This window comes from Mobula birostris, chromosome 27 (assembly GCF_030028105.1).
Source record: "Mobula birostris isolate sMobBir1 chromosome 27, sMobBir1.hap1, whole genome shotgun sequence".
NCBI lineage: Eukaryota > Metazoa > Chordata > Chondrichthyes > Myliobatiformes > Myliobatidae > Mobula > Mobula birostris.
The window spans coordinates 3,950,360-3,976,842 of NC_092396.1; the positions used below are offsets into that span (position 1 = coordinate 3,950,360).

The 26,483-nt window shown below is 44.8% G+C and overlaps 1 protein-coding gene across 5 annotated transcripts; it reads left to right on the plus strand.

Moving 5' to 3' along the window:
- Positions 1–1,061: 1,061 nt before the first annotated feature.
- On the plus strand, positions 1,062–24,992 carry c27h1orf159 (chromosome 27 C1orf159 homolog). 5 transcript variants are annotated; one of them, XM_072244886.1, is made up of 9 exons: positions 1,062–1,189; positions 1,296–1,403; positions 11,627–11,711; positions 12,577–12,678; positions 15,023–15,088; positions 15,197–15,331; positions 19,414–19,439; positions 20,087–20,117; positions 23,886–24,992. In XM_072244886.1, exons 1-9 carry the CDS (start codon positions 1,097–1,099, stop codon positions 23,960–23,962), a joined length of 723 nt encoding a protein of 240 aa, XP_072100987.1. In that variant the 5' UTR covers positions 1,062–1,096; the 3' UTR covers positions 23,963–24,992. The 5 variants fall into 5 exon arrangements, with proteins under 5 accessions (XP_072100987.1, XP_072100988.1, XP_072100989.1 ...); XM_072244887.1 differs by having other exon boundaries at positions 1,062–1,180; XM_072244888.1 differs by having other exon boundaries at positions 15,197–15,342; positions 23,886–23,954.
- The last annotated feature ends 1,491 nt before the right edge of the window (positions 24,993–26,483 follow it).

Genomic DNA, 26,483 nt, shown 5'->3' on the forward strand with positions numbered 1-26,483 from the left:
AAAGCGGGAAAAAACCCCATTAGGTGGTCAACCCCGGAGCCATGCGTCATACAAAAAGCTTCTCAAGATAAACAGTAGTTAGCCTCTTTTGCTGGTTGAGGGGTAGTAACTGTTCTTGAACCTAGTGGTGTGGGTCCTGAGGCTCTCGTACCTTCTACCTGATGGCAGCAGTGAGAAAAGAGCATGGCCTGGGTGGTGGGGAATCAACAATCAACACCGGAGAGTGTGCTGGGGGCAGCCCGCAAGTGTCACCACACATTCCAGCGTCACCAGAGTGTGTCAGCAGAACACCACAGAATGCGGAGAGTAACAAAACAACAGCAAAAGCAGACTCGGCTCCTTCCTACCATTCTGAAATGCAATTTCTCAACAATAAATTAGGAAAAAACACATTCATAAAAGAGAACACGAGGAATTCTGCAGATGCTGGAAATTCAAGCAACTCACATCAAAGTTGCTGGTGAACGCAGCAGGCCAGGCAGCATCTCTAGGAAGAGGTACAGTCGACATTTCGGGCCGAGACCCTTCGTCAGGACTAACTGAAGGAACAGCTAGTAAGAGATCAGAAAAGAGAAATACATTTTCCCCCCTCCCCTCCTTTTGGAAATACATTCTATCCCCTTGCCTCCCCTCTGGTTGGAAATACATTCTCCCCCCTCCCCTTGGAATACATTCACCCCCTTCCCTCAGAGATACATTCTCCTCCATCTCCTCCCTTTGGAAATACATTCTCCCCCCATCCCCTCTCCTCCCCTTTGAATACATTCACCCCCTCCCCTCAGAGATACAGTCTCCCTCCTCCCCTCAGAAATACATTCTCCCTCCTCCCCTCAGAAATACATTCACCCCTCCCCTCAGAAATACATTCTCCCTCCTCCCCTCAGAAATACATTCTCCCTCCTCCCCTCAGAAATACGTTTTTACTTCACTCCCCTCAGAAATACATTCTTACCCACTCCCTTCCAGTTGGAAATACAGTTCCCTCTCTCCCCCCCCCCCCTTGGAAACATTACCCTAAACTGGCGACCAGGATTTGGGGCGGAAGCTGTTGCATAAACTGATTTGAAGGGGGTGTGGAGAAGGCCGTGCCTGCATTATGATACGAGCGCTGTCTCCCAGCAACCGAGTGCGAAAAGGGTTTAAGAGTTGCCGGCGCTGCAGGAGGCTCCGAATGTCTGAAGTTAGTAAAGTAAGACTTCTTTTTGTGGGAGGTGATGGGGACACTGGCCGAACTGCGCCCGGAGTGTGTTTTTTCCCCCTCACTGTTGTCTGTGAAGTTCCGTTCTGTGTTTCAGGCGGGTGGCCGTGAATTTCCACGGGACCTCCTTCCCGTGAGCGTGTCTTTCGCCTTGATGGTGGCTGGATCCGCCCTGGGAGCCCTGGCCGGGACGCCGCCGTCTTCGGTACGTTGCGCTCTCTTCCCGTGCTTCTTCCTACGAGACGCACCCTCAAATGCAGGAAGTGTTTGAAAATGTCTGTAAGCACAACTCCCCCCACCATGACCGCCTCCTCCCCGGCTCACTAACTAGTTGGAGGGAAAACTCTCTCTGTTGGAAATTGCGAACCAGTCCCACCGCGTTCCTCAGTCTGTGTTAAGGTGATAATGGAGTTTTGGCTTTGGGTGGGATTCAGTTTTTTGTTTGTGCGGCCGCAGAACTTCCGCAAGTCGGTGTAGACTTGTGTTCGGTGAAAAATTCCTCTTGGAACCAAGTACTCTCCGCTCACAGATTTGAGCGGATGAAGATACGTCTTAACTCAAAACTAGGTGTGTTATACAACAGGGAGTTTTGTTTTGTGGTCGCAGACTACATAAATATATATATTAAAAAAGTAATAGCGAGCCAGTGCTCACGGGCCATTCAGTAATCTGATGGCGGAGGGGAAGAAGCTGTTCCTAAATTGTTGAGCAACACACTCAAAACTATTTCGCAAAATGCTGGGGGAACTCAGCAAGTCGGGCCGTATGTACAGAGGGGAATAAACAGCCTCTGTTTCGGCCGACAGTCTGCCAGAGTAAGATCAGCGAAGGAATAGAAGTTTTGCCGAAGGAGGAACCGTTCGTGGCCACACATTTTAATTCCATATCCCATTCCCGTTCTGATATGTCTATCCACGGCCTCCTCCACTGTAAAGATGAAGCCACACTCAGGTTGGAGGAACAACACCTTATATTCCGGCTGGGTAGCCTCCAACCTGATGACATGAACATTGACTTCTCAAACTTCTGCTAATACCCCACCTCCCCCAGTACCCCATCCGTTATTTATTTATTTATATATAATTTTTTTCTCTCTTTTTCTCCTTCTGTCCCTCTCACTATACCCCTTGCCCATCTTCTGGGATTCCCCCCTCCCCCTTTCTTTCTCCCTAGGCCTCCCGTCCAGTGATCCTCTCATATCCCTTTTGCCAATCAACAGTCCAGCTCTTGGCTCCATCCCTCCCCCTCCTGTCTTCTCCTATCATTTCGGATCTCCCCCTCCCCCTCCAACTTTCAAATCTCTTACTAGCTCTTCTTTCAGTTATTGCTGACGAAGGGTCTCGGCCCGAAACGTTGACTGTACCTCTTCCTAGAGATGCTGCCTGGCCTGCTGCGTTCACCAGCAACTGATGTCTGTTGCTCGCTCACTTTATACCTGGTTCAAGTCACGTGTCTGGCATAATACTTTTATATTGTACCCAGTTAAGTGCTTTGCATAGTCCATGAATACAAGAGATTCTGCAAATGCTGGAAATCCAGATCAACACACACACACAAAATGCTGGAGGAACTCAACAGGCCAGGCAGCATCTATGGAGAGGAATAAACAGTCAAAGTTTCGGGCTGAGTCCCTTCGTCAGGACCGGAAAGGAAGGGACAAGCCAGAAAATAAGGTGGGAGGAAGGGGAGGACTAGAAGCTGGCAGGTGATAGATAGCTAAGACCAGGTGGGTGGGTGGAGTGAATGAAGTGAGAAGCTGGGAAGTGATAGGTGGAAGAGGTAAAAAACTGAAGAAGGAGGAATCTGATAGGAGAGGAGTGTGGACCATGGGAGAAAGGGAAGGAGGAGGAACACCAGGGGGAGGTGATAGGCAGGAGAAGAGAAGGGGTAAGAGGGAAGCCAGAATGGGGAATGGAAAAAAGGAGGGGGTAGAAATTACTGGAAGTTAGAGAAATTGCTGTATATGCCATCAGGTTGGAAGCTACCCAAGTGATTTGAATAGACTACATCTTTACAACCTCTTCATGATGGTCTGCTGAGCTAATTGGTAGTTATTGTTTCTCAGTGGCTGTGTCTGCTAAAGCCCCATCACTTCTAGTTTCAGTGTCTTTCAACTTCTGCAGAAGTTGGTACACGCTGGTTCCAATCCACTGTGATGTCCTTTTAGATCATAAAACATGGAAGCAGAGTTAGGCTATTTGGTCCATTGTCTCTGTTCCATCATTCCATCGTGGCAGATTTATTTTCCCTCTCAATCCCATTCTCTTGCCTTCTCCCTGTCACCTTTGACACCCCGAGGGATGTAACTTACCCACGAGAAATAAATAAATCCTGAGCCTTGAAATATTAATTCTGCTTTTCCTCTACTGTATGCGGATTGGCTTGCTGGGAAATGCATGTTTCTGCAGATGCTGGAAATCTTGAGCAACGCACAATCTGCCGGAGGAACTCAGCAGGTCAGGCAGCGTCTATGGGGGGAATACGCAGTTGATGTTTCTGCCTTGATGAAGGGTCTTGGCCGAAAACATGATCAAGAACTTAACAACCTCCACTTAAAATACACCCAATGACTCGGACTCCACAGCTGCCTGTGGCAATGAATTCCTCAGATTTACCACCCTCTGGCTAAATAAAATTCTTTTCAGCTTTGTCCTAAATGGATGTCCCTCTGTTCTGAGGTTGAGCCCTCTGGTCAGAGATCCCCACTTTAGTGAACATCCTCTCCATATCAGGCCTTTCAATATTCAGTATTGATGTTAGGGAACTGACAGAAAATTGCATCAGGGAACTGAACCACTTGTGTTATAGTAGGTGATTTTAACCTTCCACATATTGACTGGGACTCCCATACTGTAAACGGGCTGGATGGGATAGAGTTTCTCAAATGTGTTCGGGAAAGCTTCCTTAATCAGTACATAGAAGTCCCAATGAGAGGGAATGAGGCAAGACAGGAGACAGAAGTTTGTGTAGGAGACACAGTTTATAGAAGTGAGGCAAAGTGGCAATGAGGTCATGGTCCCTGTACAGATTACAGAGGAGGAGGGGCTTGCTGTCTTGAGGCAAATTAGGATGGATAAGTCCACAGGGTCTGACAAGGTTGTTGGTCAGACCTTGTGGGTGGCAAGTGTAGAAATTGCCATGACCCTGGCCAAGATATTTATATTATCCTTAATAAAGGGTGAGATACCAGAGGTTTAGAGAATAGTCAATGTTGTCTACTGTTTAAGAAAGGCTGTAAAGTAAACCAGGAAATTATAGGCTATCATTAGTGTGAAAGTTATTGGAAAGTATTCTAAGTGAGAAGATATATGAGTATTTGGATAGACATGGACTGATTAGGGATAGTCAGCATGGCTTTGTGTGTGGTAGGTCATGTCTAACCAATCTTATAAAGTTTTATCGTGGAAGTTACCAGGAAAGTTGATGAAGGCAAGGCAATTGATGTTGTCTACGTGGACTTTAGCAAGACATTTGACAAGGTCCCACATGGGAGGCTGGTCAAGAAGGTTCAGCCGCTCAGCATTCAGGATGAGGTAGTAAATTGGATTAGACATTGGCTTTGTGGGAGAAGCCAGAGAGTGGTAGTAGAGGGTTGCCTCTCTGACTAGAGTCCTGTGACCAGTTGGGTGCCACGGGGATCAGTGCTGAGTCCATTGTTGTTTGTCATCTATATCGATGATCTGGATGATACTGTGGTTAACTGGATCAGCAAATTTGTGGATGACACCAAGATTGGGGGTGTAATGGACGGTGAGGAAGACGATCATGGCTTGCAGTGGGATCTGGACCAGCTGGAAAAATGGCAGATGGAACTTAATGCAGACAAGTGTGAGCTGTTGCACTTTGGTACGACCAACCAGGGTAGGTCTTGCACAGTGAACAGTGGGGCACTGAGGAATGTGGTAGAACAAAGGGATCTGGGAATACAGGTCCGTAATACTTTGAAAGTGATGTCTCAGGTAGATAGGGTTGTAAAGAAAGCTTTTTGCATATTGGCCTTCATAAATCAAAGTACTGAGTACAGAAGATGGAACATTAGGATGAAGTTGTATAAGACATTGGTGAGGCATAATTTGGAGTATTGTGTGCAGTTTTGGTTACCTACCTATAAGAAAGATGTAAGTAAGTTTGAAAGAGTACAGAGAAAGTTTACACTGATGTTGCCGGGAGTAAAGAAAGGTAGTAAGTGAGGTATAAGGAAAAATTGAATAGGTTAGGATAGTATTCTTTAAAACATAGAAGATTGAGATGAGATTTGATAGAGGTATACAAAATTATGAGGGATATAGATAGGGTAAATACAAACAGACTTTTTCCACTGAGGTTGGGTGGGACTACAACTAGAGGTCATGGGTTAAGGGTGAGAGATGAAGTGGTTAAAGGAAACATGAGGGGAAACTACTTCACTCAGAGGTCCGTGAGAATATGGAATGAGCTGCCCCCACAGGTGGTGCTTGCAAGCTCAATTTCAACATTTAAGAGAAGCTTGGATAGGTACATGGATGGTAGGGGTATGGAGGGCTATGGTCCTGGTGCAGCAGTTTAAGTGGTTTGTCATGGACCAGATGGGCTGAAGGGGCTGTTTCTGTGACTACATGACTCTGTAACTGGAGCTCAATTAGCACATTTTCCCAATTCAAAATTGGAGTATGGTGTTCTGTCCTGTATAGGACAGAAATAGGCCTTTTAGCCCAGCTGAATTTTGCACTATAAAAAGCAGTAAGTTTCTATTCCTATATTTAATTGTGTAGACATATCCTTCCCCTGTCCTTCATAAAGGAACAGTGGTATATTCCAAGTGACATGCCAAAATTCTGTAGGAACTCAACAGGTCAGGCAACATCGATAGAGGGAAATGAACAGCTGATGTTTTTGGTTGAGACACTGCATCTTGAGACGGTAATATGGATCCGTAATATATCAGGAGTGTTCGATGGCTCTGGGCCTGTAGTGCTGGGGTTTAGAAGAATGGGAGAGGGCCTCATTGAAACTGACTGAACGTTGAAAGCCCTCGATAGAGTGAATGTGGGAGATGACGTTTCCAACAGTGGGAGAGTCTAGGACAAGAGGGCACAGCCTCAGAATAGGAGGATGTCTGATAGAAGACAGTGGCTCATGGAAGAAGGGGAAGGAGATGGGAATAAATGGCAGGAACTGAGAAACATTGACCAATGCTGGCCTTGTCGATGGCACCTATGTCTTGTCAAATGATGATACTTGTGCAACAGATCAAAATTTGTGAGACACTTATGCCATTTACGGAGTAATCTCAGTGGTTGACTGCATTATTCCTCTCTCAAGGTTAATGGATTTCTCGTACATTTAACGGTATGCAAATTTTACCATTTGGCTTTTCCATCAGCAGGGTCACTTGACGACTGGGCAGAGGTTCAGTAATTGATTTTTTTAATTGACTGATTAAGGCAGCTGAACAGACTTAAACTGTATTATTGGCACATTATACAGCGGAGAAACATAGAGCAACACACCCAAAATGCTGGAGGAGCTCAACAGGTCAGGTAGTATCTACGGCAAGGAATAAACAGTCAATGTTTTGGGCTGAGTCCCTTCGTCAGGACTGGAGAGGAAGGGGACAAGCCAGAATAAGAAAATTGGAGGAAGTACAGGTCTAGAAGCTAGCAGGTGAGACCATAAGACATTTGAGCAGAATTAGGCCATTCAGCCCATCTAGTCTGCTCTGCCATTTCATCATTGGCTGATCCTGGATCCAACTCAACCCCATACACCTTCCTCCTCGCCATATCCTTTGATGCCCTGATCGATTAGGAAATGATCAATTTTCACCTTAAATATACCCATGGACTTGGCCTTTACCGCAGTCTGTGGTACAGCATTCCACAGATTTATCAATCTCTGGCTAAAAAATTCCTCCTTACCTCTTTTCTAAAAGGCTGCCCCTCAATTTTGAGGTTGTGCCCTCCAGTAACCCCACCATAGGAAAAATCCTCTCCATATCCACCCTATAGAGTCCTTTCAACATTTGGTAGATTTCAGTGAGATCCCCCTGCATTCTTTTAAATTCCAGTGAGTACAGGCCCAAGGCTGCCAAACGCTCCTCATATGTTAACCTCTTAACTCCCAGAATCATCCTCGTGAGCCTCCTCTGGACGCTGTCCAAAGACAGCACGTCCTTTCTGAGATAAGGGGCCCAAAACTGTTAACAATACTCCAAGTGTGGCCGGACTAGTGTCTTATAAAGGCTGAGCATTATCTCCTTTCTTTTATATTTTATTCCCCTTGAAGTAAATGCCAACATTGCATTTGCCGCCTTTACTGCAGACTCAACCTGTAAATTAACCTTCTGAGGCTCTTGCACGAGGACTCCTAAGTCCCTTTGCACCTCTGATGTTTGAACCTTCTCCCCATTTAGAAAATACCCCGCACTGTTGTTCATTTTACCAAAATCCATTATGATATATTTCCCAACACTGTATTCCATCTGCCACTTTTTTGCCCATTCTTCCAATTTGTCTAAGTGCCGATGCAATTGCATTGATTCCTCTGCACTAGCTATCCCTCCACCTATCTTCATATCATCTGCAAACTTTGTCACAAAGCTATCAATTCTGTTATCTAAATCATTGACAAACAATGTGAAAAACAGCATCTCAATACTGAGCCCTGAGGAACACCACTAGTCACTGGCAGCCAACCAGAAAAGGTCTCCTTCATTCACACTCACTGCTTCCTGCCAGTCAGCCATTCCTCTGTCCATGCCAGTATCTTTCCTGTAATGCCACAGGATTTTATCCTGTTAAGCAGCCTCATGTGTGGCACCTTATCAAATGCCTTCTGAAAATCCAAGTAAAAGACATCCACTGCCTCTCTTTTGTCCAACCTGCTTATTACTTCCTGGAAGAACTCTTAACAGATTTGTCAGGCAATATTTCCCTTCACAGAAACCATGCTGACTTTGACTTATTTTAGCATTAGTCTCCAAGTACCTCGAAACTTCATCCTTAATAATACACTCCAACACTTTCCTAACCACTGAGGTTAGATAACTGACCTATAATTTCCTTTCTTTTGTCTTCCTTCCTTCTTAGAGTGGAGTGACATTTGCAGTTTTCTCGTCCTCTGGGACTACGCCAGAATCTAGTGATTCTTGAAAGATCATGACCAATGCATCTGTTATCTCTTCAGCAACCTCTCTCAGGACTCTGGGATGTAGTTCATCTGGCCCAGGTGACTTATCCACTTTAAGACCTTTGAGTTTGCCTAGCATTTTTTCCTTTGTAATAGCAATGGCTCTCTCTCCTGCTACCTGACACTCACTGACCTCTGGCACACTGCTAGTGTCTTCCACAGTGAAGAAAGATGCAAAGTACCCATTAAGTTCATCTGCCATTTTTTTTTGTCCCCTATTACTACCTCACAAGCATCATTTTCTAGTGGTCCAATATCAACTCTGACCTCCCTTTTAGTGTTTATATAACTGAAAAAACTTCTGGGATCCTGCTTTATATTATTGACTACCCTACCCTCGTATTTCGTCTTTTCCCTTCTTATAGCTTTTTTAGTTGCCTTTTGTTGGATTTAAAAAGCTTCTCAATCATCCAACTTCCTATTCATTTTTGCTACCTTATATGTTCTTTCCTTGGCTTTTATGCTGTCCTTAACTTCCCTTGTCAGCCACAGTTGCCTACCCCTGCCTTTTGAGAACTACTACTACTGTGGGATGTATATATCCTGTGCCTTTTGACTATTCCTAGAAACCTCAGCCATCTCTGCTCTGCTATCATCCCTGCCAGTATCCTCTTCCAACCCACCTGGGCAAGCTCCTCTCTCATGCCTCTGTAGTTCCCTTTATTCGATTAGGATACTGATACATATGACTTGTGCTTCTCCCTCTCAGATTGCAGTATGAATTCAATCATATTATGATCACTGCCTCCTAAGGGTTCCTTTACGTTAAGCTTCCTAATAAGATCTGGGTTATTACACAATACCCAATCTAAGATGGTCTCTTCCTGAGTAGGTTCAAGCACAAACTGCTCTAAAAAGCCATCTTGTCGGCATTCAACAAATTCCCTCTATTGCGATCCAAGACTAACCTGATTTTCCCAATCCCCTAGCATACTGAAGTCCCCCATTACAATGGTGTCATTACCTTTATTATATGCCCTTTCGAGCTCCCTTTGCAATCTCAACCCACATCTTTGCTACCATTTGGAGGCCTGTATATGATTCCCAGAATGGCTTTTTTACCCTTGCAGTTTTTAACTCCACCCACAAAGATTCAACATTCTCTGACCTCTTTCTAAAGATGTAATTCCATCGCTTACCAACAGAGCCATACCACTGTCTACGCCTTCCTGCCCGTCCTTTTGGTACAAAGTATATCCTTTGACTTTAAGCTCCCAACTATGGCCTTCTTTCAACCACAACTCAGTGATGCCCACAATGTCATACCGACCAATCTCAAATTGCATCACGGGTTCATCCACCAGGTGAGGGGGCAGATGGGTTGGAGGGGGGAGAAGTGTTAGGTGGAAGAGGTAAAAGGCTGAGGAAGAAGGAATCTGAGAAAAGAGTAGAGTGGACCGTGGGAGAAAGGGAAGGAGGAGGGGCACCAGGGGGACGTGATGGACAGGTGAGCAGAAGAGAAGGGGTAAGGGGGAAGCCAGAATAGGGAATGGAAAAAAGAGAGAAGGGGGAGGGAGAAGAGATGACTGGAGTTAGAGAAATCGCTGTATATGCCATCAGGCTGGAAGCTACCCAAGTGCTTTGAATAGACTACATCTTTACAACCTCTTCATGATGGCCTACTGAGCTAATTGGTAATTACTGTTTCTCAGTAGCCAGGTCTGCTAAAGCCCCGTCACTTCTAGTTTCAGTTTAGGAAATGTAGGTAGATGAGGGAGCGGTTGAATGAAGTAGGAAGCTGGGAGGGGAGAAGTGAGTCCAGGTGAGGAGGAAGGTGGATGGATGAGCTGGGGGGGGGGGATGAAGTAGTAAGCTGGGAATGGATCGGTAATCCAGGTGAGAGGGGACGTGGGTGGATGAGGGAGGGGGGGATGACATAGGAAGTTGGGAAGGAATAGGTAAGTCCAGGTGAGAGGGAAGGTGAGTGGATGAGGAAGGAGTTGGATGTAGTAGGAAGCTGGAAGGGGAGGCGTGAGTCCAGGTGAGAGGGGAGGTGTATGGATGAGGGAGGAGTTGGATAAAGTAGGAAGCTGGAAGGGGATAGGTGGAAGAGATGAAGGACTGAAGAAGAAAGAAAAATGGAAGAACAGTGGGGAACTGTTTAGCATGCCATCCATACGGATCACTTATTAAATCAGTACATCAGGGTTGAACAAGATAAAACAATAACAGAATGCAGATTAAAATGTTGTGTTGTGCCCTGCACTGCACATTTTGTGTAAAGGCCATGTCGAGGTAGAGTCAAGTTAGGTACCTACCTTACTGTGCTAGGGGATTGTTCAAGAGTCTGATAACAGTCGGGTAGAAGCTGTCCTTCAGCCTGGTGATACGTGCTTTCAGGCTTTTGTATCTTCTACCCGATGGGAGGAAGAGGGAATGTTCGGGTGGTGAGGAATGTTGACAGAGTCCATGGAAGGTCTGGTTTCTACGTTGTGCTGAGCTACAACCACAGCTCCCTTGCAGTTTCTCGCGGTCACGGGCAGAGCAGTTGCCGTCCCAAGCTGTGATGCATCCAGATAGGATGCTTTCTGTGGTGCATTGATTAAAAAGACTCGCCTGTGATTATTTGGTGTCATTTATTGTTCATAAACCTGCCTGTATTGGGATTAGTTTGTCTCCTGAAATAGCAGTCTGTTTCCTGGGGGGTGGGGGGTGGCACACGGTAATGTATGGTTAGCGTAATAGCTCCAGCGACCAGGATTCATTCTGCTGCTCTATGTAAGGAGCTTGTATGCTCTCCCCAGGATTGCGTGGCTTCCTCCGGGTGCTCTGGTTTCCTCCCACACTCCAAAGACGTACGGATTAATAGATAAATTCGTCACAAGGCTGTAATTGGCAGTGTGTGGGCTCATCGGGCCTGGAGGGCCTGTAACCACATTGTATGTCTAACTAAAATAAATATTAAAATTAAGTAGGAGTGCTGCAGGGATGCCCATCAATATTCAACAGGCATCACTGAGACCCGTCGGTGTCGTCTCGTTGCTTGGGGCATCTTGCTGCGTGTACTTAAATACTTAATTTATGTAAAACAGAATCTTCCTTTGTCTATCCAATAGTTTGAGGTATTGTAAGGTTTTTGGAGAAACACCATGAGACATTGGAGCAGAATTAGGCCATTAGGTCCATCAAATCTCTGCAGTTCCACCATGGCTGATTTATCAACCCCATCCTCCAGCTTTCAACCCATAACCTTTGACCTCTTTGACAAAAAGGAGTCTGCCTTTTTCCTTTCTTGATCCCTAAACCTTTCTTTTCCCTCAGATCCCTGCAGTTGTTGCTGGTGGATGCTGTGCGGATCTCCCGGATGAGGTTGGCCTCTGTCCTCAAAGCAGCCTTTGTCATTCAGGTACGATTTCAGTGATGGCAAACCCCGTCAATATCGCCCAGCAATGAACGTACCAGGGTCAGCCAGGCAGCACCTGTGCAGAGACGCACAGAACCAATGCTTCAGATACATGGCCTCAAGAAGCTCCAAAGCAGAAAGAATTGAGGCGTTGATTCCTCTTCTTGTTAGCAAGGATGAGGAGTGTCTATTTTAAAATCCGCTGGCAGAGGGGAGGAGGCTTTTCCTGAAATGTTGAGTGTGTGTCTTCAGGCTCCTGTACCTCCTCCCTGATGATAGCAGTAAGAAGAGAGCAGGTCCTGGGTGATGGGGTCTTTAATGACGGATGGCACACAGACAGACAGAGTGACACACACACACACACACACACACACACACACACACACACACACACACACACACACACAGAGTGACACACACACACACACACACACACACACACACACACACATAGTCATACACACAGTCACAGAGAGAGAGAGAAACACGCACACAGATGGAGAGACACATATATTCACAGACTGAGACAGAGAGAGATGCGTGTGCACATGCACACTGAGAGACAGAGTCTCACACACACACACAGAGGAAGGGATGCAGAGAGAGGCATACACAGAGAAACACACACACACAAGCACACAGAGTGAGAAACACACACACACAGTATGTGAGAGAGAGAGACAGAGACTAAATTGCTGTGAATTGCTGGTTTTCAAGATGCCAGAGTGTGTGGGGAAATGGATGATGGAAGTGGAGACTGAGAGGGGAGGGGAAGGGAGGCATGCAGAGCGAACGGTGGGGTAGGTAAGTGAAATATTAACACAGTGTGAGAACAACTTGTCTAAAAGCAGTCACTACCTGTCGTCAGACTGTTACAGACATTGGTTCAAGAATGGCAGCTCCACCTGCATTAGGTGTGTGAATGGGACGTCAGTACTTTCATCAGCCAATCAGACAGCGTGCATTAACTGTAAGTAAACAAACTTCGTGTTACTAACTTGGGCTTCAGGTCACTTCCCGTTGGTTTGCTCACTGATGACTGTTGATAGGAACTGTGGTCTTTCATTTCCTCATTCTGAGACCAATACTTTACCACCTCAATAGAGCAACACTTTACACTTCATTAGAACTAAAGGAACAATGAGCATTACAGCTCAGTACAAAAGGGTTGCTGACCTTTTAACCTACTCTTAAAATCAATCCAGCCCTTCCCCCTCACATAGCCCTCCGTTTTCCTATCGTCCATTTTCCTGTCATCCACGTGTCCATCTAATATTTTCTTAATTTGTATCTGCCTCTCCCATCACTCCTGGCAGTCGGTCCCACACACCCGCCAAACACCAAAGTCCTCCCACGTCCACCACTTACACCAAAGTGCCCTGCCAGGGCATGGTGTTAGAAGCAGATATATTAAGGATGATGTCTCAGGGTACTTGGAGGTGCATGATAAAATAGACCACAGTCAGTATAGTTTCCTCAAGGGACTACCTTGCCTGACAAATCTGCTGGAATTCTTTGAAGAAGCAAGCAGGTTAGACAAAGGAGATTTGGTTGATGTTGTGTACTTGGATTTTCCAAAGGCATTTGATGAAGTGCCACACATGAGGCTGCTTAACAAGCTATGAGCCCATGATATTACAGGAAAGTTTCTAGCATGGGTAAAGCAGTGGCTGATTGGCAGAAGGCAAAGATTGGGAATAAAGGGAGTCTTTTCTGGATGGCTGTTGGTGATTAGTGATGTTCCACAGGGGTCTGTGTTGGGACCGATTCTTTTTACGTTATATGTCAACGATTTGGATGATGGAATTGACAGCTTTTTTGCAAAGTTTGCAGCTGATGCGAAGTTGGGTGGAGGGGCATGTGGTTTTGAGGAAGTAGAGAGGCTAAGGAAGGAATGAGACAGGTTAGGAGAAGGGGAAAAGAAGTGGCAGATAGAATACAGTGTCAGGAATGGTCATGCTCTTTGGTAGAAGAAATGAAAGTATTAACTATTTTCTAATGGAGAGAACATTCAGAAATCTTGAGTCACAAGGGGACTTGGTACTCCTTGTGCAGGATTACTTAAAGGTTAATTTGCAGGTTGGGTCTGTGATGAGGAAGGTAAATGCAATGTTAGCGTTCATTTCAAGAGGACTAGAATATAAAATCAAGAATGTAATGTTGAGACTTTACAAAGCACTGGTGAGACCTCATTTGGAGTATTGTGAACAGTTTTCAGCCCCTTATCTTCGAAAGGATGTGCTAAAACTGGAGAGGGTTCAAAGGAGGTTCGCAAAAATGATTCCAGGATTGAATGGCTTGTCATATGAAGAGTGTTTGATGGCTCTGGGCCAGTATTTATTGGAATTCAGGAGAATGAGGGGTGACCTCATTGAAACCTATCAAATGGTGAAAGGCCTTGATAGAGTGGATGTGGAGAGGATGTTTCTTATGGCGGGAGAGTCTAAGACCAGAGGGGACAGTCTCAGAATGGAGGGGCATCTTTTTAGAACGGAGACGAGGAGGGATTTCTTTAGCTGAAGAGTGATGAATCTATGGAATTCGTTGCTACAGGCAGCTGTAGAGGCTAAGTCTTTATGTATATTTAAGGCAGAGGGTGATAGATTCTTGACTGGTCAGGGCACAAAGGGATATTGGGGAGAAGGCAGGAGATTGGGTCTGAGAGGGAAAATGGATCAGCCATGATGAAATGGGGGAGCAACTTGATGGGCCAAATGGCCTAATTCTGCTCCTATAGTTTATGGTCTTATTGTTTTTATTAGAAACATTTAAGAGACTCTTAGACAGGCATGTGGGTGATAGAAAAATGGAGGGTTATGCAGGAGGGAAGGGTTAGATTGATCTTGGAGTAGGTTAAAAGGTTAGCACAACATTTTGGGCTGAAAAGCCTGTATTGTGCTATAACGGTGTATGTTCTATATCACAGCACAGAAACAGGCTCATTGGCCCAAGTAGTCCATGCTTCCTAGTCCGATCGACCTTTACCTAGATCATATCCCTCCGTACACCTCTCATTCATAAACCTAGCCAAATTTCTATTAAATGTTGTAATCAAACCTGCATCCACGTCTTCCGTCGGCAGCCCCCTCATGTTCCCCTTGATCCTTTCACCTTAACCCATGACCTTTCCTATCACCACTCTCTTTTCCTCCCCCCCCCCCCTTCGTTTTAGCTTTCCCTTGGATGCTTAATTAATTTAAACATTTAGTAGGCTGGAAACTCTACACCTGCAACATGAATCTGCCTCATTTCAGCTTTGTTTCAATTTCATCATCTCTGCATGAACTTCACTCTCGTTAATGCTTCTGTTACAGTGCATTTCAGCTACAAAGGAAAAGTATCAAACGACACCACTGTGGGCCCAACCATCCTTAAAATTGGTAAGGAGAAAGTGTACAGATGCTAGAGAGTTTACAACTGTTGCTTTAGAAACACCATTTTGTTTACTCTGAAAATAAGTGGTTTCATTTCTCTTGTTTCCACTAAAGGGGGACCAGAAATTGCTGCCTCGGTGTGTCTGGGAACACTCGTTATCAGTTCTCTCTTAATTTTGTCCGTGGCTGCTTTTTTCTACCTCAAACGGTCGAAGAAGCTCCCGTTTTTGTTTTACCAACAAGGCAAAGGTGACTCACTGGCACGTGTTTGTGTATATTTATTCAATGTGCTGCTGAGATAAATGAAATTGTAGGTAGTCTGTCTCCTAGGTAATCTCTGTCTCACTCTAAAGTTTAAGTTCAAGTTTATTGTCATCTGACTGTACATACATACAAACATTATTCTCACAGTCTGAGGGAAGAAGCTGTTCCCCAGTCTGTCGGTCCTAGTCCTGATGCTCCTGTACCTCCTTCCCGATGGTAGTGGATCAAAGAGATTGTGGGATGGGTGGTAGGGATCCTCAACAATGATTTGGGTCCTTCGTCTGCAAATGCTGCCGGTAAATGTCACAAGTGGGGGGGAGGGGGCGACGGGAGACCCTGGTGACCCTCTTGCCATTTTTACTGTGCTCTGAAGGGTCTTGTAGTCCGATGCCTTGCATCTTCTGTACCACACAGTGACGCCAGGCAGGACACTCTCAAAGGTGCTCCTGTAGGAAGTTGTTAGAACGGGATGGGGAGCCTTGCGTGCCTCAGTCTCCTCAGAAAACGTAGACACTGCTGGGCCTTCTTGACTAATGAGGAGGTGTTGTGGGTGCAGGTTAGATCAACTGGAGATGCTGCTGCGACCGTATGTGTGTCACCATCTTGGTTTTTGCTTTCCTTGTTCGAGCCCTATTCCTTCACTAAAACAGTAGAGAGGTGACTGTCCAATGTTATTTCCATCTCACTGTGTAACCAGCTGGTAACCGGTCACATTTATCCAAAATCATTACATTATTTCCCACACTACCTCACTTGCTGATAACTAATTGGGTGGCCTCAATGGAGAATCCAGTTTAATTTGGTCTTCGACCTTGGGCTTCTCGAGTAATTGGTTATTATTGTCACAAGTCCTGAAGTTCAATGGAAGATCTGTTTTGCACACCATCGACACGATCATTTTGTTACACTGAGCACTGAGGTAGTAGAAGGTAAAACAAAGCAAGAATGCAGAATAAAGAGTTACAGTAATAGAGTGCAGGCAGATAATAAGGTGCAAGATCATGACCAGGTACAGTCCTGTGTAAAGTCTTGGGCACATATATATAGCCTAAAGACTCTTGCATAGTACTGTATTTGTCAACGTAGAGTGGAGAGCAAGTTTCTGAATCTAGAGTGGGAGCAGAGGATGTTGAGGGTGGGGCGCCACAGGAGGGGGGCATGACAGGTGGCGGAGAAGGAGTGCCGGGGTGAGGGCTGGTGCAGATACAGACACACCCAGCCCTGAGACACCAGGCAAGGTCATTTGATTCCAAACAACTGGTTTATTGATCTTTGCAGAATGTCTCTCTGGTGCTTCCCACTCCCTCCCCTCTGCCTTCCCCTTTTCCCAACCATGATTCTCCTCTCCCTGCCCTCTTCCCTCTTCCCACTCTCAGTCCACAATAGAGACCCATTTCAGAATCAGGTTTATCATCATTCACAGATGTCATGAATTTTGTTTTTTTTGCAGCAGTACAGTGTAATACATAAAATTACAATACTATACAAAAGTCTTAGGCACCATAGCTACTGTATATATGTGCCTAAGACTTTTGCACAGTACTGTAGATTGTGAGGTCAAGAGCCTATCTTTTTGTACTAGGGAATTGTTCAGCGGAAGCCTTGCATTTTAATCTTATTTTGCTCCCACTGGGCTAATGGTGGTCTGTGTGGTTTCTATGAATGAACACCATTTTCAGTGCTGAATGGACCCATGTGTATGTGCAAAGATTAAAAATAGGAACAGGTACCAGTTGAACAAGGATACGACTCATCTGATGTAGCCTGGACTTCACATTGGACCAGAGGGACTTGTGACCGTGTGTACCTCTAAATAAAATAAGATAAATTTTATATTCTTGTGTCAGATTTCCCATCAGCCTCCAGTGCTCCAGGGAAAACGATCCAGATTTGTCCAACCTTCTCTTATCGCTCATACCCGCGAATCAGGTGGCATCCGAGTGAGGGGAAGGGGCATGAAGTAAGAAGCTGGGAGGTGATTGGTGGAAAAGGTAAAGGGCTGAAGAAGGAGGAATCTGATAGGAGAGAACGGTGGACCATGGGAAAAAGGGGCACCTGGGGGAGGTAATAGGTAGGTGAGGGAAGAGGTAAAGGGCCAGAGTGGGGAATTGAGGGAGGGGTAAGTATTTAAAGAAACAAGTAAGTACAGCAGTTATAATGATGCACAGGACGGAACTTTTTGCGCCAAACTAGCTCTCTGATAGGATTCAGATTTAGGTTTATTAATCTAGGTTATCCAAGTCTGAGCCGCGACCTTGACGTTTATCTTCTTTTTATCAAATTGACATTTACTTAGAGACGCAGCTTGGAACAGGCCCTTCTGGCCCTTTGAGCTGCAGCACCCAGCGACCCTCGAGTTAACCTTAGCCTAATCATGGGATTATTTATAAAGACCAATTAACCTACCAACCTGTTCACAATTTTAAACAGTTCTATCATTTCACCTCCACCCTCATTGCCTTCCCACTGTCGTGGGAAAGCAGCCCCTCAAAGACCCCTCCCCCGCTGGTCGTTCTCTCTTCTACCCCACCACCTCCCAACAACCCCTCCTGTTGGGCAGAAGATTCAAAAGTTTGAAAACCCATACAACCATACTCAAGAACTGCTTCTACCCCAGTGTTATCAGACTGCCTTTCATGCTCACGTAGACCAAGGTTTGATGGTGCCAACATCCTTGGCAAGGAAGGGAATGCCTACAAGAGAAAGATTAGGGAATCACTAGAGACAGAGCATGTGGGGGATCTAAATGTAGATTCTAAGAGTGTCAAGGTAGCTCCAGTCTGGGACCACACATTCCTAAAGAGGGTTGGCCCTAAAAAATGGACCAGTCAGAGCAAGGTCAGTTCAAACTAACCAGTCAGGAATAGGCAATCAGGATCAAGCATTGAGCCCCTGCTCTCTTGAGAGGGTACCTAAAGGGGAGTCTTTTGGGAGCTTGTCATTTGACTAGCTTGAGCCTGAGGAAGAGAGTTGGGTTTACTGTTGAAACGTTGCAGTTAGTATCTGTAAGTATGTGACTGTGAAAGCCAAAGGATAATATAGATCTAAAGGGACGTCCCAAAATCCTGGACTCCCCCACTATTGGAAACATCTTCTCCACATCCACTCTATCTAGCTCTTTCAATATTTGATAGGTTTCAATGAGATCACCCTCTCATTCTTCTAAGCTCCAGCGAGTGCAGGCCCAGAGCCATCAAACACTCCTCATACATTAACCCTTTCATTCCCAGAATCATTCTCGTAAACCTCCTCTGGACCTGCTCCAATGTCATCGTATCCTTTTTCACATAAGGGGCCCAAATCTGCAATCTGACCAATGCCTTATAAAGCCTCACCATTACATCCTTGCTTTTGTGCTCTGGTCTTCCCCAGTTCTTTGCCAGTGTTCAGCTGTGTGGGACTGATCACACAGTTGCATTTTCACCCATGATCAGGGTACTACATCACGACCTCGGGTCGTCGGCAGAGTGTTCTGAGCTCTCTGAGATTTTGCACTTCGGTATTCTCTGTGTTTTATTAATTGTAATTATTTGTATTGTTGTCCTTGGGATTTTTTTATGTTATTGTTTGTTCTTCTCTAGATTACACTGAAGTAGCAATTGTATTTGATTACTTCCAATTAATTCTTCGAGACTTTCTAGGTGTCCAACTAAGTATCCTTGGACCATTTGTCTTTTATTAGAATAGTTAATGGTAAGCTTGTTATTAGTCTGGGATTTTATAAGTTGGGTATAGATTCTTTCATGCCCTAGAGTGTATTTAAAGGGACAGTACTAATCCCTCGTTGGCTCGATTGTCCTGATCCTTGCCTAGTGAAGTTTTCCCAAGTAGAACCTTGTAGGTTCAGCTGTTTTGTTTTGTTAATAAAATCCCTAGTTTTGTGTAACCTTTTGAGTCTCTGTGTAATCCTGCGCTTGGGTCCAAAGGTGCAACTTGATAACAATTGTGTCACAACTGTTGTGTTTCAAAGTCTTGTTCCTTGAATTGAGTGTGTACAGACATGTGGTTGACAATTCTCAAAGTTTGAAAATCTGACTTTCTTACTTAAGATCCTTATTAATTTTCAGATTCCATACTTCAGCCAAGTGAGATGGTAAGCAATCTTCAAGCACGACCTTGGGTTTCTTCACTAAAGGGAAATGTGTTGCACCTGGATGTATTGGATTCTATTTTTAGAATCTTAGATACATTATTATCGAACTCTATTCTCACCTGTACATCAGAACATAGAGTGAAATGCGTCAGTTGTGTCAACGCCCAATGCAGTCTGATGATGTGCGGTCTTACCAACCCTAAACTGCACGTCTTGTGGGACGTGGGAGGAAAGCGAAGTTCCCGGAGGAAACCCACACGGTCACGGGGAAAACGTACGAGCTCCTCACAGATCGGTGGGAATTGAACCCCAATCAGTGGCTCCACAAAATGTTACAGTAACCGCTACGCAGCTGTGCTGCCCAAGCACAAGTATCTAGATGTGAAGTATAATTTGCTATTCTGCTTGATGAAGCTTTTAGGCCAAATTAAACTGAATATAATGGAATTTAGAATTGGATAAGAATCAACAGTTTTTATTTGATGTGCCTTAGAGATCCAGGCAATTTATGTGTAAATGTTTAAAGTTCTGTCAGTAATTTGTGCAATAGCTTGCCCCTTTCTTTTAATTCAGTGGTATTGTAGTTCTGTAATACCCCTAACCAGTGGTGTTGATGTGACTGGCTTCTCCTTCCTATGTTTTCACAGGCAGAAATGATGAGGAGTTCCGTTCGATCAGGTAATGGACTGGACGTTATGATGGAGAGGGATAGACATGAAGGAAGGGGAGGTGGGGTGGCGTTGCTGGTTAAAGAAGAGACTAACACAATAGAAAGGAAGGACATAAGCCGGGAAGATGTGGAATCGATATGGGTAGAGCTGCATAACACTAAGGGGCAGAAGACGCTGGTGGGAGTTGTGTACAGGCCACCAACAGTAGTAGTGAGGTCGGAGATGGTATTAAACAGGAAATTAGAAATGTGTGCAATAAAGGAACAGCAGTTATAATGGGTGACTTCAATCTACATGTAGATTGGGTGAACCAAATTGGTAAAGGTGCTGAGGAAGAGGATTTCTTGGAATGTATGCGGGATGGTTTTTTGAACCAACATGTCGAGGAACCGACTAGAGAGCAGGCTATTCTGGACTGGGTTTTGAGCAATGAGGAAGGGTTAATTAGCAATCTTGTCGTGAGAGGCCCCTTGGGTAAGAGTGACCATAATATGGTGGAATTCTTCATTAAGATGGAGAGTGACATAGTTAATTCAGAAACAAAGGTTCTGAATTTAAAGAGGGGTAACTTTGAAGGTATGAGACGTGAATTAGCTAAGATGGACTGGCAAATGACACTTAAAGGATTGACGGTGGATATGCAATGGCAAGCATTTAAAGGTTGCATGGATGAACTGCAACAAATGTTCATCCCAGTTTGGCAAAAGAATAAATCAAGGAAGGTAGTGCACCCGTGGCTGACAAGAGAAATTAGGGATAGTATCAATTCCAAAGAAGCAGCATACAAAATAGCCAGAGAAAGTGGCTCACCTGAGGACTGGGAGAAATTCAGAGTTCAGCAGAGGAGGACAAAGGGCTTAATTAGGAAGGGGAAAAAAGATTATGAGAGAAAACTGGCAGGCAATATAAAAACAGACTGTAAAAGCTTTTATAGGTATGTAAAAAGGAAAAGACTGGTAAAGGCAAATGTAGGTCCCCTGCAGACAGAAACAGGTGAGTTGATTATGGGGAGCAAGGACATGGCAGACTAATTGAATAATTACTTTGGTTCTGTCTTCACTAAGGAGGACATAAATAATCTTCCAGAAATAGTAGGGGACAGAGGGTCCAGTGAGATGGAGGAACTGAGCGAAATACATGTTAGTAGGGAAGTGGTGTTAGGTAAATTGACGGGATTGAAGGCAGATAAATCCCCAGGGCCAGATGGTCTGCATCCCAAGGTGCTTAAGGAAGTAGCCCAAGAAATAGTGGATGCATTAGTGATAATTTTTCAAAACTCGTTAGATTCTGGACTAGTTCCTGAGGATTGGAGGGTGGCTAATGTAACTCCATTTTTTAAAAAAGGAGGGAGAGAGAAACCGGGGAATTATAGACCGGTTAGCCTAACGTCGGTGGTGGGGAAACTGCTGGAGTCAGTTATCAAGGATGTGATAACAGCACATTTGGAAAGTGGTGAAATGATCGGACAAAGTCAGCATGGATTTGTGAAAGGAAAATCATGTCTGACGAATCTCATAGAATTTTTTGAGGATGTAACTAGTAGAGTGGATAGGGGAGAACCAGTGGATGTGGTATATTTGGATTTTCAGAAGGCTTTTGACAAGGTCCCACACGGGAGATTAGTGTGCAAACTTAAAGCACACGGTATTGGGGGTAAGGTATTGGTGTGGGTGGAGAGTTGGTTAGCAGACAGGAAGCAAAGAGTGGGAATAAACGGGACCTTTTCAGAATGGCAGGCGGTGACTAGTGGGGTACCGCAAGGCTCAGTGCTGGGACCCCAGTTGTTTACAATATATATTAATGACTTGGATGAGGGAATTAAATGCAGCATCTCCAAGTTTGCGGATGACACGAAGCTGGGTGGCAGTGTTAGCTGTGAGGAGGATGCTAAGAGGATGCAGGGTGACTTGGATAGGTTGGGTGAGTGGGCAAATTCATGGCAGATGCAATTTAATGTGGATAAATGTGAAGTTATCCACTTTGGTGGCAAAAATAGGAAAACAGATTATTATCTGAATGGTGGCCGATTAGGAAAAGGGGAGGTGCAACGTGACCTGTGTGTCATTATACACCAGTCATTGAAAGTGGGCATGCAGGTACAGCAGGCAGTGAAAAAGGCGAATGGTATGCTGGCATTTATAGCGAGAGGATTTGAGTACAGGAGCAGGAAGGTACTACTGCAGTTGTACAAGGCCTTGGTGAGACCGCACCTGGAGTATTGTGTGCAGTTTTGGTCCCCTAATCTGAGAAAAGACATCCTTGCCATAGAGGGAATACAGAGAAGGTTCACCAGATTGATTCCTGGGATGGCAGGACTTTCATATGAAGAAAGAATGGATGAACTGGGCTTGTACTCGTTGGAATTTAGAAGATTGAGGGGGGATCTGATTGAAACGTATAAGATCCTAAAGGGATTGGACAGGCTAGATGTAGGAAGATTGTTCCCGATATTGGGGAAGTCCAGAATGAGGGGTCACAGTTTGAGGATAGAGGGGAAGCCTTTTAGGACCGAGATTAGGAAAAACTTCTTCACACAGAGAGTGGTGAATCTGTGGAATTCTCTGCCACAGGAAACAGTTGAGTCCAGTTCATTGGCTATATTTAAGAGGGAGTTAGATATGGCCCTTGTGGCTACGGGGGTCAGGGGGTATGGAGGGAAGGCTGGGGCGGTGTTCTGAGTTGGATGATCAGCCATGATCATAATAAATGGCGGTGCAGGCTCGAAGGGCCGAATGGCCTACTCCTGCACCTATTTTCTATGTTTCTATGTTTCTATGTTTCTATGTTATTCTGGTCGCAGGTGTAATTAGGGCTATACCTGCTGGATTTTAGAAGAGTGAGGGGGAATCTTGTTGAAACCTATCGAATATTGAAAGGCCAAGATAGAGCAGATGTGAGGAGGATGTTTCCTATAGTGGGGGAGTTTAAGATCAGGAGGCACTGCCCTAAAATAGAGGGACGTCCCTTGCGTCATAGTCATAGTCATACCTTATTGATCCCAGGGGAAATTGGTTTTCGTTACAGTTGCACCATAAATAGTTAAATAGTAATAAAACCATAAATAGTTAAATAGTACTATGTAAATTATGCCAGGGAATAAGTCCAGGACCAGCCTATTGGCTCAGGGTGTCTGACCCTCCAAGGGAGGAGTTATGAAGTTTGATGGCCACAGGCAGGAATGACTTCCTATGACGCTTTGTGTTGCATCTCGGTGGAATGAATCTCTGGCTGAATGTACTCCTGTGCCCAACCAGTACATTATGTAGTGGATGGGAGATATTGTCCAAGATGGCATGCAACTTGGACAGCATCCTCTTTTCAGACACCACCGTGAGAGAGTCCAGTTCCATCCCCACAACATCACTGGTCTTACGAATGAGTACGAACAGATGAGGAGGAACTTCTATGGCCAGATGGTGGTGAATCTGAGGAATTCATTTCCACAGATGGCTGTGGAGGCCAGGTCATTGGTTATATTTAAAGTGGAGGTTGATAGGTTCCTGATTAGTAAGGGTGTCAAAGGTTACAGGGAGAAAACGGGAGATTAGGGTTGAGAGAAATAACAAATCAGCCATGATGGAATGGTGGAGCAGACTTGATGGGCTGAATGGCCTAATTCTGCTCCTATTTCTTATGGTCTTATTATTATAAATTGTTTTATTATGAATAAAGTTTATTTTGAGATTTTAACAAAATGCTAGGACGTTAATGGTTGGTGCGTGGTGCTGCTCTGTCCAATGTGTGGACCTCACTCTCTCTCTGATTTGCATTTCAGTCAGAAAGCAGAGATATTCCAGAAGGGAGCGCATGTCTGCGTCTACGGCCTCGGCTGCCACTGTGAGCAACATTTGACCTCTGCCCAGCACCGACCCCGTGTGCTGGAGATGTGTGTGTTATTTAAAGGTTGGCTCCAGGGAGGGACCCATTGCCATTCATGGACACCAGTGTTAGGTTAGAAGACTTGTGCCACTGGTGGCCACAACAGGTCTGAGGTGGATACCTGGTCCAAAGTGACTGAAGTAGAAATGCGTATGAGCAGGTACCAGGTGGAAATCGGATGCTATTTTAATTTCCAGCACTTCTGATGTTCGCTGGGAATACAAAGGGCGTTGTCAGTGTGTGAGAGAGAGTGACAGCTTCTTCCCCGGATGTCTTTCCACCTGTTGGTTGCTGTCTAGAGAAACTGACCTGCTTTCTCCTCCTTACTTAACATGACCTGTCACCCCCACTGGGACAAAGGCCACCGACGACAGGGTAGATGACTCTGACGAACTGTGCCAGTCTTTCAACATGTCCACAGGTGTAGCCCATCTTCAAAGATCCTTCCTCTTTCAGGGATGAAGTCTTTGGAGCTTCTGTTGGTGTTTCTGTAGATCTGGGTCCCACGTCCAACCCTCCTCCTTTTGCAGCCGGGCTTGGGACTGTGTATGGTGGGGTTTCCTCTTCATTGCTGTACATCAGACTGGAAGGAAGTCTGCATTCCTCTCCTCTTGTAGAAGCTGATATTTTATTCTGGCCTCAACGAAGCCCTTCAGTTTGAAGTCATCAGCCTTACGAGTTTAGATTCATCTGCTGTGCCCGACAGTAGCTTGTAGGATCTAACCAAGTTCTGCTTCCACCGAGGACGGGCAGCTGAATGCAGTGGCCCCAGCTTCTGTTGGTCAACACCTTTGTGTCCGAGCCCAAGTGGACGTTGGAGATGGTAACTGAAGCTTGGGTTTTCAGGCTGACCTCTCGTCAGCTTCCAAGCCTGTCCATTGTATTGGGCGGAGAGGAACGTATGGATAACAAGTCCATGTAACTTCTAGCTAGTACTGGATAGTGTTCGATGTATATATTAAAAAGATAAAATAAAATAAATATTTCCTTACTGTTCTCTCTATTTTGTACTTAGGAGCATTTATTGAATTTCTTAAGGAAGAATAGCAAGATGTGCCCCACCCTCACATCCCAACCCAGCCCACCCCCTCCAGCTATTGCCTCAGGCACTGCACCGTGAACACTTCAAACTGCTTATTGTGAGCAGTTTTGGGCCCCTTATCTAGGAAAACGTGCTGGCTTCAGAGAGGGTTCAGAAGAATGATCCCAGCAGTCAAAATGTTAACGTATGAGGAGTGTTTGAGGGTGCTGGGTGTGCACTCACTGACGTTTTGAAGAATGAGTGGGGATTTCTTTGAAACCGATCAAATATTGAAAAGCTTAGATAGAGTGGATGTGGAAAGGATGTTTTCAATAGTGGGGGAGTCTAGGACCAGAGGGCACAGACTTAGAATACAAGGATGTCCCTTTAGAACAGAGATCAGGAATTTCTTAAGCCAGAGTGTGATGAATGTGTGAATTTATTGCTTATGGCAGAGAGGGCTTTATCCGTGATGGACTGGGCCGTATCCACTACTTTTTGTAGGATTTTCCATTCAAGGGCATTGGTGTTTCCATACCAGGCTGTGATGTAGCCAGTCAATATTCTCTCCACTGCACTTCTATAAAGGTTTGTCAAGGTTGTAGATGACTCCGCAAACTCCTGAGGAAGTAGAGGAAAAGAACACGAGGTTCGATTCGTCTTAGTGCGAATAAATGCAAAAACTCAAAAGTAAATTCATTATCACAGGCCATACAGTATATGTCACCATATACAACCCTGAGATTCATCTTCTTGCAGGCATTCACAGTAGAAATACAGTAAAATTAATGAAAAACTGCACCCAGACTTAACAAGCAATAAGTGTGCAAAAGAGGACAAACTATGCAAAAATACAAAATAAAAACAAATAATAAGTAAATAAATAATGCTGAGAAAATGAGTTGTAGAGACCTCCAAAGTGAGGATCAGGTTTGAGCACATCTATATGAAATGCTGTTGCAAGAAAGCAGTATCCATCATCAGGGATCCCACCACCTGGGACATTCTCTCTGCTTGCTGCTGCCATCAGGAAGAAGGTACGGGAGTGTCAGGACCAGCACCAGGTTCAGCAATAGTAATTACCCCTCAACCGTCAGGCTCTTGAACCAAAAGGGATAACTTGGCTCAACTTCACTTGCGCATCATTGATATGATCCCACAACCAATGGGCTCACTTTCAAGAACTCTTCATCTCATGTTCTTGATGTTTATTGCTTATTTATTATTATTTCTTTCTGTATTTGAACAGTTTGCCTTTTGCATACCTGTAGATTGCCCACTTGGTGCGATCTTTCATTGATTCTGTTATGATTATTATTCTATAGATTTTTTTTGAGTATGTCTGCAAGAAAATGAATCTCAGGGTCATGTATAATGACATTTTCTGTACTTTGATAATACATTTACTTTGAACTTTGAGGTTGAGGTAAGTGAAGATATCCATGCTGTTTCAGGAGCCTGGTGGTTGAGGAG

Bases quoted from the DNA above. Each gene is read 5' to 3' on its own strand.
- c27h1orf159 (XM_072244886.1), top strand. From the start codon at position 1,097: ATGATACGAGCGCTGTCTCCCAGCAACCGAGTGCGAAAAGGGTTTAAG. The intron at 15,089-15,196 runs GTAAGGAGAAAG...TTTCCACTAAAG, and splicing joins CCCAACCATCCTTAAAATTG to GGGGACCAGAAATTGCTGCC. The intron at 19,440-20,086 runs GTAAGCAATCTT...ATGTTTTCACAG, and splicing joins TACTTCAGCCAAGTGAGATG to GCAGAAATGATGAGGAGTTC.